This window comes from Nomia melanderi, chromosome 7 (assembly GCF_051020985.1).
Source record: "Nomia melanderi isolate GNS246 chromosome 7, iyNomMela1, whole genome shotgun sequence".
Taxonomy (NCBI): domain Eukaryota; kingdom Metazoa; phylum Arthropoda; class Insecta; order Hymenoptera; family Halictidae; genus Nomia; species Nomia melanderi.
Genome location: NC_135005.1, coordinates 5,234,285 through 5,252,966, shown reverse-complemented (window position 1 = coordinate 5,252,966; position 18,682 = coordinate 5,234,285). Strand labels below are relative to the sequence as shown.

General features: G+C 31.6%; 2 protein-coding genes across 5 annotated transcripts; both read left to right on the top strand.

Moving 5' to 3' along the window:
• Positions 1-1,064: 1,064 nt before the first annotated feature.
• On the top strand, positions 1,065-10,204 carry Eip63E (cyclin dependent kinase Eip63E). 3 transcript variants are annotated; one of them, XR_012999001.1, is made up of 8 exons: positions 1,727-2,351; positions 4,084-4,173; positions 5,193-5,321; positions 5,785-5,981; positions 6,537-6,922; positions 7,246-7,505; positions 7,651-7,790; positions 8,340-10,204. XR_012999001.1 is itself a non-coding variant. In XM_031970813.2 (7 exons), the coding sequence occupies exons 1-7, from the start codon at positions 1,601-1,603 to the stop codon at positions 8,429-8,431; spliced, it is 1,485 nt and encodes a 494-aa protein (XP_031826673.1). In that variant the 5' UTR covers positions 1,065-1,600; the 3' UTR covers positions 8,432-10,204. The 3 variants fall into 3 exon arrangements, 2 of the variants coding, with proteins under 2 accessions (XP_031826673.1, XP_031826672.1); XM_031970813.2 differs by lacking the exon at positions 1,727-2,351 and adding an exon at positions 1,065-1,646 and having other exon boundaries at positions 7,246-7,790; XM_031970812.2 differs by having other exon boundaries at positions 7,246-7,790.
• Positions 10,205-10,351: 147 nt separating this feature from the next.
• LOC116424258 (RAB11-binding protein RELCH homolog) lies at positions 10,352-16,775 on the top strand. Of its 2 annotated transcripts, none has more exons than XM_031970409.2 (16): positions 10,352-10,855; positions 11,107-11,307; positions 11,609-11,767; positions 11,840-12,186; positions 12,258-12,371; positions 12,450-12,694; positions 12,773-13,083; positions 13,367-13,653; positions 13,732-14,059; positions 14,137-14,290; positions 14,351-14,474; positions 14,589-14,859; positions 14,953-15,088; positions 15,214-15,413; positions 15,478-15,739; positions 15,819-16,775. In XM_031970409.2, the coding sequence occupies exons 1-16, from the start codon at positions 10,804-10,806 to the stop codon at positions 15,964-15,966; spliced, it is 3,339 nt and encodes a 1,112-aa protein (XP_031826269.1). In that variant the 5' UTR covers positions 10,352-10,803; the 3' UTR covers positions 15,967-16,775. The 2 variants fall into 2 exon arrangements, with proteins under 2 accessions (XP_031826269.1, XP_031826270.1); XM_031970410.2 differs by lacking the exon at positions 10,352-10,855 and adding an exon at positions 10,912-11,030.
• Positions 16,776-18,682: the final 1,907 nt, after the last annotated feature.

Here is an 18,682-nt window from a genome sequence, read left to right as displayed (position 1 = left end):
ACAGTTTGCGATACAGAATGCGCATGCACGACTGCACAATTTAGTGACATGTATATAGTTGCACAACTTAAAAGTATGTTCAATTGGGATATTACGCAAATTATGAAATTACAAATTTAAGTTTGTATATTATATTTTCAGGGAAAAAAGTGAGTAAGAGTTTGTTGCAAAACAGAAATTGTTGCTGCTGAAGTAAAGATAAATGTATAACAAGAAACAAAATATGGAAAAATATAATGAATAGTATAATATCTACAATTTTTTTTACAAAGGATGTAGAAAAAGATTTCGTGTAAATACTATAAGTATTTTTAGTGTGTCAGGTGTTATATTTTATATTTATATAAAATACTATTAAGACGCAATTGTTAATTGTTAATTATTGTTATATTAATAAATTCATTTTATTGCACCAGACACAACGAAATTTTGGAAACATTTAAATACACGTTATTCCCTAAACCTTAACTATTAAAACCCATTGTAACATGCAAATACAAAATATAATAATAATATTAATAAAATAAGAAATATTATAGCACACATAAAAATAAGAAGTGTATAGTACCCACACGTACACTACCTACGTATAAGTATCTAAAATTGTATATAAATATAATTACAATAAGATATAGTCTATTATAATGATTTCTCAAATATATAAAATCATATATGATATAATAAAAGCATCGTTTGAAATAAAATAAAGTTGCGAAATTATGTATACTTCTTAAATATAATTTCCTACAATATATATTTCAAATATTACCGCGCTTTCGAACGTTTTCAATTTTTCCCATACAGTTTCTTCTTACTCTTCTATCTAGGAACCCCTATAAAATGATATAGGCATTCATAAGTAATCGTCAACACCTGCTCGTATTTAAGCTTCAACATCACTAAATTTGGGGACACAAGCATCAAATGTTTCCACGCAAGCTTCGTCTATGTAAAAATATTCTGTGATAATAATTCTCTGTTAACTAACGAAATAGCTGCCATTGAGCATTCACGGAAGTGTATTCGAGTTTCCGTGCTATTCCCAAAGCACATACACCCAGCTCAATGTGGTTCGGCCAGTTTCAGACTTTTGTCTGTGGCGCGAGGTAGTCCGGTTGTGAGAAGAAGACTTCTCGGAAGAAGTTTATTCTCGCGGATGAATTCTTCGAGATAGTGGTGGCGTGCGCGAGCACCCGCCGTGTATCCAGGAGATTGCGACAGGAGAGCCTCGGTAAAAAGGTTATTTACGTTTCTCAGGCCGAGTCCGAGCGTGAAAAGCTATCGGTGAAGTTCCAACCAGAGGAATACCATCGGTGGCGCGTATCATTGCCAGAGTTCAAGGCTCGACGTCTTAAACAGCCAACCGGGGGAAAACGATAGTGCGTTTTTCATGGCGATCAGTTCATTAGGAAGGCGTCGTGCACTGCCACCGATGTACGAGATACGAGAAAGGTGAAGGTGGTGCTCACCGGACCTGACCTGCCCGAGAGAAGCATCACGGAACATAGCTTCTCGCGTACCACGTTCGCATACACACACACACATAGTGCGTCACCGCCCATATGTGATGTGTTTCGTGCGTGCGAGCGAATGAGTAATCATGTACTGTCAGGACAAGGGCTCGACCGCCTCGAAGAGCAAAGAGGGTAAGTTGACGCCCGCGCGAGCTCCGGCTACTAGAAGTAATTCACTCGGCTACTTCCCCTTCCACTCCCCTCCCCTCGCCCGTTTTCCGCAGCCTTACGGACTTATGTCCTCGCCGCTCGCTCGCTCGCTCGTTCGTTCGTCCGTTCCACCGCTCTTTCCGCTTTTTACCCTTCCTATTAAAAATCCGTCGACGGATTTTCGACCCTACGCGTCGCACATGTGGGTCCGTGCGAGAACCACACGGAATCGAATAGGTTGAACAGTGTCAAAAGTTCCGCGATTGTGGGGGTGGACGTTGGTCCGACGAAGAGGGACAAAGTGACTGGCCCACGAGAGTGCGGCAAAGAGGGAGTCGAGGAGAGTGTGTCGTTTACAAACGGGGAAGGGTGGGGGTCGAGCAGTACACATTTCGAAGAGAGAAACGTACACGAGATCGTGTACATTCTTGGCAAAACTTTTTTTTTTATCGAGTCTCGGTGTACGGGTATACGTATACGAGTTTATCAGACCTATGAAATCGCATCGGAGCCGTGTATCAGCGTTTTGAGTGCGGATAATTAGTGTTCCGTTGCGTTACCGCCGAAACGTCATTCTCAAAGAGCGACAGATGCGTGAATGGAGAAAAGTGCTTTTGTGTACGGGGAAGCATGCGGAACACCGCGAGCCGAGATGCGATGCCGACGGCCAGTCGAAAAGTCATGAACGTAATTTATCGTTATTTGACACATGCCACTAAACTTTGTTGGTTCATTGACCTGTAGAACACTCGCGTGTTTTTATATACACGCATACACGCGTACACGCACTCGTCCACACGATACGTACAGGCGTACAATAAAATAACTGCACACAATATGAATGATAATATATGTGTGCAGTATTTGTCAAATATCTAGCGTCTTATTGCTTTTTGATAATGAAGTCCATATTTACACAGTATATGGGTATGGCACTTGCTATTCGAGTAGAGGGTATGAGTTTCCAAAAGATTCCGTTAGAAGTGATTAACACATGTGTTGGAAATGTGCATAATCATTTTAACGGTGCTACGTTGTATCCATTAATTTGCTGGAAACTGAAGTCAGTAATTGGTACTGTACATCACTTAATGAGTTCTTAGTTTTATTCGACAGAAGGGGTTTGACAGTGAAATGAACAATTGCCTCCATTATTCCTTTGAAATTGAACATACACACTTGTATAATGTGTAAAGTAAAGGAGAATGTTGCTACCATTTGTGCAAGCAATTAAGTATTTGCACTAATGGTTCAGTATTGAAAACAAACGTGTATAAGACAATGCAATCTTCTCTTCAGTTCACAGAAGGAAAAATAACATTATCGATATAAAGGAGATAAATTTTCACATTTTTATTTCTAGGAGAATTGTTCAGTGATAATATTAATATGTAAGATTTTTGTTATCTCAGACATATATATTTCCTGCAGGGTGTCCTACTTTAATGTTCCAACGTGAATGTCTCTTGAATTATCTGTTATTGAAAAATATGTTTTAAATAGAACTTAATTTCAAGGGAGGTATAATGAATATCTTATAATGGATATAGGTCTTAGTAAGAAGGACCCAAACATCCAAGATTTCATAGTTATTTTTGAACTTTTATATAGAATTATATATTTTCATTTAACAAGAAATGTATTCAATTCCATTCAGGTTTTTTAAGATTAATCAAGGTTCATTTAAATCATTTAAATCATTTGAATTACTATTTATTAAAATTTTAGAAAATATTTATTATTTTGAATATTTGAAAGAATCACTTTGAATATTATTATTCTAGTTTACTCTATTTCGTAATAGTTCCATTTCCATAATGCTTATCTAATAATTTTGTTATCAGGCATTTCTAACAGAAAAAATTATCTAACTTCATGGATTTTGTTTAGTGTGTTTTATTTATTCTAAAACGTACAGAAAAAGCAATTGCAGTATAATACTCCAGCACCAGATATTTCATATTTGTAAACATGTGATAATAAAGCATATCGTTAGTGTGAGTTTATATCAACTTTACACAGGAATTGACAAATAATTGTTTTAATGAAAATCTTGTAGGTGTTCAGTGAAAGAATAATTTAAATAATTATAAATGATTTTAGAAGGTCATTATATTTTACATTAATGAATTTCTGTTAGAATGAGCTGTACTTTTAGTTAAACATAAGATTTTTAAATCTTCAAAAATTTTCAAAAATATTATATGAATAGCTCTGTTTAAAAAATTAATAACATTTCTTTTAAGAAAGAATAAATTTTATTTGAAATTTTTTCAAGTAATACATAACATAGAAATATATGGAATTATGACACTAAATTATTCTGAATTTCTTAATTATATTACCAAAGTTGCAAATATTAGATTATATGTAATTATTATGGTTTACAGTTATCAAAAATTATGTTTATTATGTACAGGGTCTGTGACAATGCGGGAGAAAAAGGGAGGCGCCCTTAGTAGAGTACAAAAGCTGAAAAAACGGCTTAGCCACAGTTTTGGGAGACTTTGTAAGTATCTTTAGAAATGTTCAAAATTTTAAGTATTTAAGTTAAAATAAAATAATTCAAATATGTTTTAATACATATAAATTACATATATCTTTTATACCTATACTTCACTTTGACGTACAGTTGTAATAGTATTACTTGATCCAGTTACAGTAGTTTTCCATTATATAACTTACAAAAGTATTAATACTTTCCTGAATTTAACAAAAGGTTTCACAAGTATATTTAATTATATATTCTTATTTTATATCTTCACATTATTAACTTGACACAAGGTATTGCAATGAATGTTATAAATAAAAGTCATTTTACTATTCAAATTGTAACTTTTCCTTTAGTTATCTTTGATTATTAATTTAAATGTATGCTTGAAATACATTTCATTTTCATCAAATGAATTTAGATTAAAATAAAATAAAATACTTTGGTATATAAGAGACAATTCTTAGATTAAATACAATGTTATAAACTACTTTCTGTTTCGCAGAAATAAAAGATTGTATATATGGTATGGGCATTAATCCCCAACTAAGTATATATAAGATCCTTTATTTTCTTCTTTTTTCTTGTATTCTAATTCTCATTTTCCTACAAATACTTGTTTTAGTAAATAAATGTTTTAGAAAAAACAGAAAGAATTAATATATGCAAAGAATTAAAAAAAATAAAATAACACAATAAAATTTATCAGTTACTGTCTTCAACTGGTCAAGATACTATGTATTTAGCGTTATTTCAAGAATAAGTTTTATTAGACTTGTTTACTTTAAAAGTTATGCAATTAAAACATTATAATAAACTGGCGTAGTATTCTGAATCCTTCAGCTTTAATTTTTATAGACAGAAGAGTATATGAACTTTAATATTTATTTTTTTTTATTTCTCAAGATTTTGCAATCTTGAAATTTCTCATTTCAAGAGTTCTTTAAATTATTAATTTCATAATACAGCAAACGATACACAATTATACAAGTTCATTTAATGTCTGCTTATCAATTTAACTATTTTTGGTACTTCAGCAATATCAAAAGAAGAGGCTGATGATGCTGCAAATAGGGGTCAACTGCCATATAATGGCTATTCCGAGGAGTTCCTAGACCGTTTGGAACCAAACGGTAATATACCTGCAGATAAGGATCGCCGTTATGGTGAGTGAAAAATTAATTAATTACGAAATCTATGTCGTTAAAATAAATGATTCTCTCAATTGTTCGATAGATGATATTAAAGTTTCCTGTAAGATGAAGTGTGAAATAGAGTTCTGTTTATCAAAGTAACTAATTTCTTGTAGTGTTTATCAACACTTATCAGAAACTTCAGTATTTTATGTTTTATTAGAGATAATAAATTGCATGAATGACTTGCTGCTGTAAAATGTATTTGCGCTGGTTTCATGATAATCACGCTTAACGTTTGATCGCTTTAATAATTAATTATGGTCAGATATGCAATCTGCTTGACATTATGTACTATTGCATTGTTCGATGACAGTGTGTTATTTAAAGCTAAAATATTATGTATTGATACAATTATTGAGGAATTATGATTTTACGTGGATTCCTATTGCTGGTATTTTAAAAAGAGTTTTAAGGACGAAATTGGATGTCATAGAATGGACAGGTGTGGGCGACCATGAGAGAGTGCATCGGCAGCTTTCCGTTTCTAGTGATTCCAAGCTTCTTGACGAGGATATACGTGAAGAAGCTAGAGTTATTTTACGACCTCGGCGTCCACCGCGACCTAAGTCAGAGGTCTTCCTTGGGCCGGATCCACCTCCTAGAAGAACCAAAAGATTTTCAGCTTTTGGGGTAATGTCCCCCTTAATTATATTTATGTTTCATATTTTTTCTGTTTCATTATGTTATTAAAAATGACCCGTCATTCTTAATTAAGCTTCAAAATTTTTTAAGTATTTCATTTCGTTTCGATTGTGCTCTAAAGGTACTTAATTATTTCAAACCTAAAGCTCTTCACATGTTACTTCAACAGCTTCTTCAGTTATAGAAAAATTTTTTAATTTTGGAAAATAAAAATTTCAAATGTAAAAAAAATGGAAACGGAAATAAGAATAGAAAAAGAAATGTAGTATAAAGAAATCTGTACATTTAAATTTATTGTTTTCCAGATTTTTTTATCAATAACATTAAGTATATTTGTTGCAAATTGCTACTTGTACTCTGTAATACAAATTCCTAGATGTGTATTAGATACTTTATAGATACTTAAGTACTGTTTGATTAATGTTAAAAGTGTATTAACTTCAAATTGTAGATAAGTAACCTTTCATTACATCGCAATATTACGTTTCAGATGTGTTTAATAAAACTTGTTGCACGAAAAAGTAATTATGTTTGTATTTACAGGGTGATTCTCCCTTTGGTAAATCTGAAGCATATATAAAATTGGAACAATTAGGGGAAGGATCGTACGCCACAGTGTTCAAAGGTTATAGCCACCTTACAAATCAATTGGTGGCACTTAAAGAAATTAGACTGCAAGAGGAAGAAGGTGCTCCATTTACTGCCATTCGCGAGGCAAGCCTTCTTAAAGAATTGAAGCATAGCAATATTGTAACCTTGCACGATATAATTCATACGCGGGAAACTCTTACTTTTGTTTTTGAATATGTTCATACTGACTTATCTCAATATATGGAGAGGCATGGTACCGGTAATGGAGGGTTAGATCCACGAAACGTTAAATTGTTTCTGTTCCAATTATTAAGAGGATTAGCGTATTGTCATAGGAGGTAAAACATATACATATATATACTGCTAGGAGATCACTTGATAACTAGGCCGAAGAATTCAGTTGATTGATCAGTTCTTATTTATTTTCATTTAATCTTCTTTTGGTTTTATTTCTTAATTTCTGATATTTTCGATCATTAATTAACTATTTGTAAATACGGTCATACGTAAGCAATCAAAACTATAGACCTGTTAAATTAGAAAAACACCTCTTGCCCTTGTGCCGTTCCGCTAGACATCCAGTCGTCTCCTAACTGTACATTATATACAAATGATTAATTTCATGCTACATAGTTATTAATTCGATTGTAATTTAATGTAGGAGAGTATTACACAGAGATGTGAAGCCTCAGAATTTATTAATCAGTGAAATAGGGGAACTGAAACTAGCAGATTTTGGTTTAGCAAGAGCTAAATCTGTACCGTCACATACATACTCGCATGAAGTAGTGACCCTGTGGTACAGGCCACCCGATGTTCTTCTGGGTTCCACAGAGTATTCTACCTCGCTCGACATGTGGGGAGTAGGTTGCATATTTATGGAGATGTTGACTGGTGAACCAACATTCCCAGGTGTACGCTGTACGTACGACCAACTTGATAAAATATTCAAAGTATTGGGTACTCCTACTGAAGAAACTTGGCCTGGTGTCACGCACCTGCCAGGATACAAACCACATAGACTGGGATTCTATAGTTCACGAAAATTGGGTCTTTCATTTCCTAGACTCTATGATATTGCTGAAGGTGATAGTATGGCATCAGCGCTTCTACAGCTAAATCCTGATCAACGGATAGGAGCTGAGGAAGCTTTAAGGCATCCTTATTTTGCCTCCCTTCCTAGAAAACTATACGAGTTGCCTGATGGTATGTGTACATTTTCTGTATAAGGTGATTGAAAGGTAATTTAATATAGATTTACAAATTGTATACGCTGCGTTGCTAGAGAGTTGTTACTCGAGACAACACAGGGGCAAAAGGAGTCTTTCGACGTGTTTTGTTTACGGTATTAATTAATTACCGTGTGATTATATTGAGGAATAGCACGTCACTCCTAAAAATACATGTAAGAACTATTAGAGTCGCATTTCTTCCAAGTATCAATTCTTCAGCAACATGGAATACTTAAAAACTATATATCTTTAAAAATAGTTTTAAAGACATCAACATAAAGTTATAAAACACAATTTACAATTTTTATTTTCATATTACATTTATAAATTTAAGATACTGGTCTGAAGTGACAATATCTCAAACTAAGCTCTATAATAAGATTTCCCTTTTTTTAATTTTTATACTGTATAGCATACTCGTGAAGTTTGTGATACACCTTTCAATCGCCTAGTAGATATTTCACTGAAGTATGTTTTCTGTGAAGAGAAATTAATGTTAATCGGATTTTATTTCTTTTTGCAGAAGTATCGATATTTAGCGTTGAAGGTTGTCATTTGTATACAAATTCAAGGCACGTATGTGCAGATTCGCGTCACACATCTCTTAAAACTTGAGGTTAAAAGCGAACATAAAGGAAGTAAAAAATAAGTAATTCTCAAAATTCACATGTTCAGCGATGAAAAATGTTCATTCTCATACAGATTCACACAAGCGGGTACGCCTCGATTCATTTAAACATCATTTCCACGCGCGTCGTTCGTTCTTTCTCAGGGCTGTTCCACAAATTCCAATCATCGTTCATGGACACTTACAGGATAAACATGCGTACAGACAGTTATACCACCTTTCGTTCTTGTTTTCTTCTCTTTTTTTTTAAAGTACTTACTTGCATTAAGCGAATTAACGAACGATAAATTATAACTGGCAAAGGAAATAACGAAAGTAAGCTATTTGTGGCTAAATGAAGTAAAAACGATTTTATGAGATTCGCACGCTCGATTTAGAAAGCAAAAGCACGCACGACCCATCCTCGCACTTCGTCCAAATATTAGATTTAGATTGATACCAATCAAAAGAAGAAAAAAAAAATAAAAAGTACTATTACCGCCTTGCGTCTCTCTATCCCAGCCCAAGTCAAATTTCGTGTTGGCGGTCGCTGGCTAGAGAAAAAAAAGATATTAATGAAATAATTATAACTTAGAAAAATTCTGGAAGATCTGTAATACTTTAATATAAATTTTATGCTGTTTTTGAATCTATTGTTGGTTGCTGAGACAATTGAATATATTGGTACATAACGAAGAATAAATCATTGTTCTAATTAAACTCTAGTTGTTAACTATATGAACGTGATCGTAGGAAATAAATAAATAGAAACCTAAGAAGAAAAAAAAAATATCAGTATGTCTCAAGTGTCCTGGCTACCAACATCAAAACGAAGCACGGCAAGACTTACGAAAAACTTTATTGCTGATAATGTCGACGGTAGTGATCTAGTTATAAGAATTAATATTAGTATACTAGCGTCGATCGAAGTTTATATCGACATTACAAAGTAGTTGTCTATCGATGATAGTAAATCGAGAACGAAGTAATAATTTTAGACTTAATCGAGTCCAATTTGTTCAATCGCTCATATACTACAAAAAAAAAAATGAAATCAACCAGCCAATGGTGCTTGAACGAATTGTAGGAAGACGAATATTAATAATTTTCATATTAGTGGTTTAGAAAGGATCGTTTGGCGAATTTTCTTTACTAAAATGGTTTTTCAAGACCATATATCTAAACGAACCAACTTTAATAACGTTGCAATAGTAATATAGGATAACTTAAAATGGTGTTACAGTCCTTCCGAGTTTTATCTAAGCTACGACGATTACTACGGTAATATTACTCCTTTAGTAGTTACATTTATACCGATTTTTCAACACACTTATAAAAATATCAACGAGACGAAAGCAAAAAAGATGAAAAAATATTTCGAAGAAATTTGAGACACGTGTTATTACTACTATTATTAATTATTACGATTATTATTTGACAAAAGACGCGCAGAAAGGTAGATTGTACATAGAAGAAAAAAAAACAGGTTCGTATCATTGTAATAATAATTGTAATAAATTAAAGCGTAGTTCGGTACACTTTAGACCCTGTTTCTTCGTTAGGTTTTCCATGTGCAACCAAGCTACAGAATCGTTTAGACTTTTAAGTGTAATATAATGCAAAGCCACTTGTATTTGTAGTACTTATTCTGCTTAAGTATTGATTTTATACACGTTTATTTCCTTATGATTATATTTTATTTGTAATTTTTCTATGAAATTATTGATATTCAAATTGCTTCAAACTTGTACTGAGAAAGATAAAGAACTATGTTTTTGAAATACTTGTGTATATTTGACAATTCATATCTCATATATTAAGCGTATAAGTATATCATATTAAATACACATATAAAAAGTGCATAATATAAATATGTGTATTTAATATGTTTAAGCACATAATATTTCGAATATAGAAATTTTAATAAAATACGGTGATTCAAATAATGTGATACTGCACCACCGTAGAATTATTCTGTTGTATCGTTATTTCAGGAATGTTCAGGCAATGAAATTTTTATTGAATAATAGATTCCACGTTATTATTTATGATATTCAATTTTAAAAATATTACTCACACGTTCGAAGTATAAATTTTGTCAGATTTAAAAATAATGCATATCCTGAACGAATTTTGTTACAACCAATTGGTGAACACAGTTGCTAGCCGAAAGGCGCTAGTCGCTAATATCACGGAAGGTAAAACATGGCTTTGTTGTCATCGCAGACGATGTGTTGTGTCGTTTAGAGCCAAATAATTTCTATTAATATACTTAATTAAATTAATGAAAGCGTGGCACGCGCTTGAGTGGGTTACTATTTTATTCATCAGCCAAGATGGACATGTCATTCTCAGTTAACGTCTGAACAGAGTGAAAGTTATGGCTGGTGCAATGCAGGAGGTTAGGGATCCTCTGTCAACAGACAGTAAAGGTAATCATTTTTTAATTAAGCATTCGTTAAAACGGTTAATATTTTTGACTTTGAAACTAATATTTTCAATTCATACTGAATTACACAATTTAAAGTGAAAAATCCTTTTAATGACTACGAATTGTCGTTGATACTCGGTAGCAAAATGTATACACGTCATCGTTAACTACAACATGTAGATATTATCATGTAATAATTATCGGCGGTACGATTTTTTATGGAAATTAGTAATATTTACTTTATTACTTCAGGATACCCAACCTCAAAGGCATGCATATCTTATGAAGAAATTGCTGCTAAGCTTCTAAGTGATAAACTTTTATTGACGGCCTTGGAGCTGCATGCGGAATTATGCGAAGCAGGGAAAGAATTACCTGTTTTGAAAGAATTTTTTTCCACTCCAAGTCATTTTGAAAGTCAAAGTATTAAGCCAGAACCGTACACTTCTATGCGTACGTATAATTTATTTACATGAAGATATTATTAATTTAAAAATGCATTTAAACAGTAATTGTTATATTAAATGTAAACAAGTATAGATATTCTATATAAAGAAAACGTATGATATTAAAACAAAAATATATTTGTTATGAATTTTGTTTGAATCAAGACATAACAATTAATATTAATCTATTGTAATTTTTTACTTATTACATAAAACTTTTATTAATTAAAATATTTATGTAATTTAATGATATATCTTATAAAATTGCATTTATTGTAAGAGTATAATATTTCTTTTAATTCATTTAGCCAGATCATCCAGTCAGGCTACTTTAGACTCACTTGATATGACAAGATATTCAGAAGATGGCGCAGGGGTTGACGAGAGAGTAGCAATTTTAGAATTTGAACTAAGGAAAGCTAAAGAGAGTATTTCTGCTCTTCGTGCAAATCTCACTGTAGTCACAGGTTTATCTCTTTTTCTGATTATTTGATTATTATATTTAAAAACATGACTTAACCAATATTTTAATACTTCAGAATCAGACGGATCTACACTTGATAAGAGTTCTGATAAGCATTTAGTGAATGACTTACCCATAAAACCACACGAGCAAAGAGCTTTGAATTTCCTTGTTAATGAATATTTATTAGCATGTTCATACAAGTTAACTTCAATCACGTTTAGCGATGAAAATGAAAATCAAGATTTTGAAGATTGGCAGGATGTAGGATTAGACATCCCGAAACCTGCAGAATTATTACAAATTTATAGAGAATATATGCGAGCTAATGGTTACGATAAGGCACCCTCTGCAAGTATTGGTGTGCAAACAGACTTTTGCGAAGTTGATTTTGAAACAGAAAAGAATGAATTTAAACAAATGGTTTGTTAAAATCATGTACATCTTATCTTTACTATTTGTTTAAAGTCATTAAAGAATTGTACAATTTACAGGTGAAAGATATAGAAGAACTTAAACAACAGACTGCAATTTTAGAGCAAGAAAAGGTGGACTTGCAACAAATTCTTGCAACTACAAATGAAAATTTATCACAAAATCCAACGAAGGTATGAACCGACTATACATGTAAGAAAATATAGAAATGTTTTGTTTCCTCAGTTTCTGTAATTGACTTCTTTCTACAGCAAGGTAGTAGCGGAACAATACAAACATTGAATTCTAGTTCTACAACTCCAGATAAATTTGAATTGCTTGAAACACCTCCTCGGGATGCATCAGCGGCAACGCAAGAACCAGAGGAAGATGACAGTGTGTCAGTAGTTGTTAGCCTTGGTGACACTGATCCTGGGGATAAAGAATGGACAAGAATTCAATTACCAAGAGTGGACGTTACAGAAGGATCGTCTATCCTTCCGAATCCTCCATCTAGGTATTTTATTTTCGCATAAGCATGATCCATTTCTAGTAAAATTGATTTTCTATATCAAATAAAATATATTATTTGTAGACATTTACCGCTAAAATTTAAAATGGAGGTTATAGGCCATTGTCTAGTTAATATTTCAAGTTCTATTATTTCCACGGCAGAAGAACCTTTTAAAAATGGAGTCTCACGAGATAACCTTGTTCACATCTTGGCAGAAACTTTACCTCGCATTGTACCCAACATCATACTTAATAAACGCGAAGAAGTAATACCATTAATATTAAGCGTAATTCGACTTCATACCGAATCTACGGAAAGGGAGAAATTACTACAACTTTTATTCAGTCTAAAGAAGAGGCCACAAGAAAATGAAAGACAATTAATCTTAGCTGGTTAGGATAAATATATACATATATTAGGTACCGGAAAAGTTTGTGCGGGTTCTTAAAACAAGATTTAAACATAGAGAACGTTTTTGTGAAATAATTTTATTTTCTTTGATACCAACAGCATAACATATCTTGCTGCTAATATCAATTTCATGTATTAAACTAGTGAAATACTATTTGAAATTGAGCCTGAATTAATTGCTAACAAGAAAATCGCACAAACTTTTTTCGGCACCTAATACAATTATGTTGTTATGTGTAATGCACTATGATTATTATTTATTAGGATTAATTGCTATGGCAAAACTCGAAAACGATCCAATGGAAGGGGAAGAAATATTAACTATTTGTTGGGAGCAGAGTCAGTACAAATACCCTGAGAAGAGGTTGTTAGCTGTGGAATGTTGCTCTGTATTGGCTCCATATATGTCGGTTGGCATTAGGAATTCTTTAATGCTTTCTATGTTACAACAAATGTTACTGGATGACAAAGACCCTATGGTCAGAGCTTGCGTAGTGAGAAGTCTTGCATTGCTTATAGCTTTGATGGATGATCCCGATAAATATTTTCAGGTAATATACTGCATGAACTTGTTTCATATTAAACAAAGTCAGAAAAATAATTTATACCTCTAATAATCATTGTTGCAGTGCGAAGAATTGGCATTAACTGCACTGAATGATTCATCACCAATCGTTGTAGAAGTCGCATCCACTTTACTTTTGCCCATTTTAGCTCAGTGGGCGCTCTCCTTGAAAAGGTTGCAGACACATTTGTTACCACGTGTAATATCAAAAGTTAAAAATCATTTAAAATCTGGATACTATCAGCATTCGCCTAATAAAGATCACATTGACGAAGTAAAGACCGTGTCGTCGATTAGCGTTTTACAGTATTTATTACCGCATATGGTTATATGCGTAGCAGATACAGATACAGTTAAAACATATATAGAACATGGAACGTCATCTGATTTATGTAAATATGATACACTACACGTTGATGTAATATAGTGTCAAGTCAATATTAGTTTATTTCAAAACTTTATTTTATAGCTGATGTGTTCCTTAACTTGTGTCATACCAATATTGTCAACCCAAAAGTATTCTATGAAGGAGACGTAGATATCGGAGCACTATTGAATACGTTCTTTGCGAATACATGGGAAAATGATACATGGCCAGAATTAGAGTGGTTCACAGATAAATTGTACGTTTTTTAAAAATTTAATTCCTATTTAATTTTTGTCTAATACCTCTTCTGTTTTAGATTAATGGACATTTTAGAAATGATCAAATCCATTGAAGTTGGACATGAAACCATTTTACATGCTCTACTAACATACGTCCACTCCTTATGTTTGGGTTTTGGACGGTATATCACGCAAACACGGGTAATTATTATTTTTTAATTATTCAATAATAGTAATTTTCATAGAAAATATTTATTAATATTTTAAATCTTAGGTTACAGTTATATTGAATAATAATTTGTTATTTTTTTTTAGATTCAGCCGATATTTGCATCCGAAGTGTCCGAACTTGAGCAACAATTAACGGCATTATCGCCAGATAAAAAAAATACGAGTTTGACGATAATGCCTATGTATTTAATTTTGTTGTCTACTTTAGATGGTGCAGAAGTTGCTAGATGGTTGAAAGAATTCCTTTTTACTTTGTCTATAAACGGTATCAGTATTACTTGCTTACAAGTTGCAGTAATTATGTTATGTACTGACGAACATATGCAAGAATATATCCTTAGTGGTTTATGGGATGGTTAGTTTCGTTGACATTTTAAATAGTGATTTCGTTGCCTCCTTAGTGGCACTTTAGTGATTAAGTTACACCTTCCATCCCCCTTTTTTATAGGGGTAGTGCACCAAAGACCTGTTGTGAGATGCGCAACCGCAACATTATTTGGTTGTGTGATAGCTCATGTTTCTGATCGGTTAGCCAGTGCTAAGGTAGTTCCAGCAGTCATAACACTCGTTAGTGATCCCGATATGTAAGACTTATTTGTATATATTTTTGTACTTGTCTAGTTGTTTTTGAAATCTAAACATTCAATTATTAATATTAAATTAATAGTTATAATCAATTCAGTCGATACAACGATTGTTTTGGTTTTAGAACTGTTCGCTGCGCTGCGATTCCTTCACTCGGTCGATTAATAACAGAATGCAAAGTGAAAGAAATGAGGGATAAAGCACGTTTAACTTTAGAAACCATTGCTAAAGATCCTCAAGGTGTTCCTTCACCTTTGGCATTACCGTTAGTTTCAGCATTGGCATTTATCGCTCCTAATTGCCCTCAAAATTATATCGAAGATGGTAAGAACTAAACTTTCACATTTTTAATGTCATTTATATGAAATTGAAGTTAATTCTTTTACAGTAATTGCCACTCAATTAACTGGAATAGCGTCATTTGCGTTGCAGCAAGATCGTAAAGTCGATCTCATTAGTGCTTTAGTTGAAGCATTTTCTGTTCTGGTTTATTGTCCGCTTAGCTATCAATGCGTTTCGAACGTATTATTGCCCGGCTTAAAATCTTTGGAGCAATTAGCAACCCAGTACTTACCTCAACAGAAAGACACTGTTAAATCACTTTTGAGAGAAATAGAATCTCGACAAGATCTTTCAAAACCGATAGAGAGGTATGTAAATGATTATTAACGAATAGTAGTTTATTTTGTAAATAATTATGTGAATATCTTTTTTTTTTGTGTTCGTTAGATCGCTATCTATGAGCTCCGGTCTTTCATTGTCAATGGCTACTGTAAATGTAGGACAAGGCGTGGAAGACATGAGGCAAAGAGTGAGCAAGATTTTCCAACAAAAAACTAGTTCATCCAGTATGTCAAGTATTTTCCGAAAAAAGTAAGACAAATTAGATTGTTTCCTAGCTATATCTACAGATTAATACGTCTTGTTATTATTTACGAAATTTTTAGTTAATTATTTCCCTAATACTCTTAGGAATTTAACAATACTTGTACTTATGTACTTTATGATACAAGATAATGCACAAAACTTACATGAATTAAAACACAATATTACATAAGTATTATCAATTAAAATCAGGATATAAGTTTGATAATAAAATTTATTCAAAAATTAGTAACGAACATCACTACAGAAGCAGGTGTGCCTTTGAAAATACAATTTAAAAATTTTTAAGAAACACACAATTTAATTATGTTCGGAATGAAAAAATTACAAAATAAGATAAAAGTCAATAAATAATATATTCATTTCTATATTCATGTGTATAAGTAAACATAACATTAAATATTAATATAATTGTAACGCTTTATATAATTAGTTATTTTGGAAAATTACATTAACTGATGTCTAATTTGTTATTATATATTTTATGGATTACAGTATATTTATTAAAAGAAATCTCAGAAACTACTAATATTGTAGATATTTTATGTATTATATAACATTATTGTGCTCTTAAGAAAGAAATTGAAAATATATCCTGCCATAATGCAACTATTAAACATAAAGTTACAAGAGTTTAATAATTAAGATTTACCATATTGTAAATCATAGAAATATTTTATAGGTAATATTAATCTTTTAACGAATCGGTTGTGACTATTCAGTGTTAATACCTTAAAACATAATTTCATTTGTGTATACTATACGACCTTTAGATCAGAGCAACTTTGATTTTTATCATATACACGATTTTATGTGATACCATAAATCCAGTATAATCAACGTATGTATATTTGTACTTAAATCAAACTTACTGTATGTAAGCCCTAATATTTCCGCTGTAAACAAATGAAAAGAAATAATCAAATTTATTTAGAGTAGTTCGTATCTTGTAAGAATATTTTATTGTATCTATATATATATATACAATTATATGTCCCGTATATACATATATATTGACATACAATACATGTATATAATGTATTTAATATATGCGTATATACAATGATTAATAGTTCATCATTGTTCGTGACCATTAAATCATTATTACTTTATATACATATACATATATATATATATACATATATACACATGTATATGTATTTGTGTTTATTAAATATTAAATACTGTAGCATGTTTTATTATCGTGCAAAGAATAAATTTTATAATATATTTACTCTAAATGTAGATCCAAGTTCTCAACATGTTTTAATTACTCTGTGCTAGCGCTCTTACTGCTGTACCGACTTTCGGATATCTGTATCTGGAATAGTCGTTGACTTTCAATTTCAGTATGTACATATCTGTTTCATTTGAATCAGAATATGTAGATACGTTTATATTATCGCGAATATTCATATTCTTTCAAAAAAAATATGTGAGGTGAAAAAGATTCGTGTTGAGTAATTTCTCGTAGATATGTGCATACACTACAGTAACTGTAGTAAATTAAAAAGATTAAATTTATTTCTCGAATTTCAAATATGCTTAGTGGGAATCTAATGATATATAAATTATATAATACAATCGAAATCAGAGAAAATTAAATTTCTAAAAATTTCTACATGCATTAGATATGTCAGTGAATACCAGTCTCTTTAGTACATATAAAAATAATTGCACCTGAAGAGGTAACACCTAAAAATAGGCAAGAAAGGGTTATAACTAATAAACAGTTCTGCTTATTACTAAATAATGTAGATAATCTTATCTTTCTTCATTGAAACAAAATATTATTTTCTCACCATATACAATTATAAATGATTGTGTTTTTCAAGTTGGCTTCCTTATGGAGATCTTAAGTGTTTCGAGGGTATTAATGTATTTATTGTGTAAATTGTAAATTAATTAATAACATAATGAAATATGAGAGATCTTACAAACAAGGAGACTTGGGTGAAGTGAGTCACTTCGTGGATATTGGTTGTAACCGACATTAGGAGCAAAAGAATTAATTACCATCCCTGGTAGAAAGCATATTTGATTAAATAAACCAAAGGATAATAGGCATATTTATATATGACTTCGGCCATGTATGGACAACACTGAGTGACATTCTCCATTATTAACGGTCTCCAATGTACGATAATACTCTATAGGACCTTATAACACATAGGAGAAGTTCGTTATTAATATGTTTAGTCATTATAATTAATTACAGAAATAAATTGTTTACTAAGAGGAGAACCAGGTATTATTTCCATTTATATATTGTTAATTTATTTAGAAAACATTAATTTATAAAAATAACAATTGCAAAACAATTTTATAAAAAATAAACAATCTTATTAATAAAATGATATTCAGTATCGTCGCCGTTGTATGTTAATAATTCGTCATCCAGATGATTTTCCATAAACTAAATAAACTGTCAGTGTATGTGAATAGTAATCCAATATTTCTTCAACAAATACATGTTGTTTATTTTAATCAATTAACAGCAATATTTAAATAAAATTGATTCAATGATGTTTAGAATACTTATTTCAAGCTAATAATTATAGTCTTCGTGTCCGCTCATGGCCGAAAATGCTTATTCCCCTTTGTATCGTAATAATTATTTTCTTATTGAATGTAAAAAAGGGTAATGGTAATGATAAGTGATAACGATCATCATGTAGAAATAAAATATTAATTTTAAAATAAATATG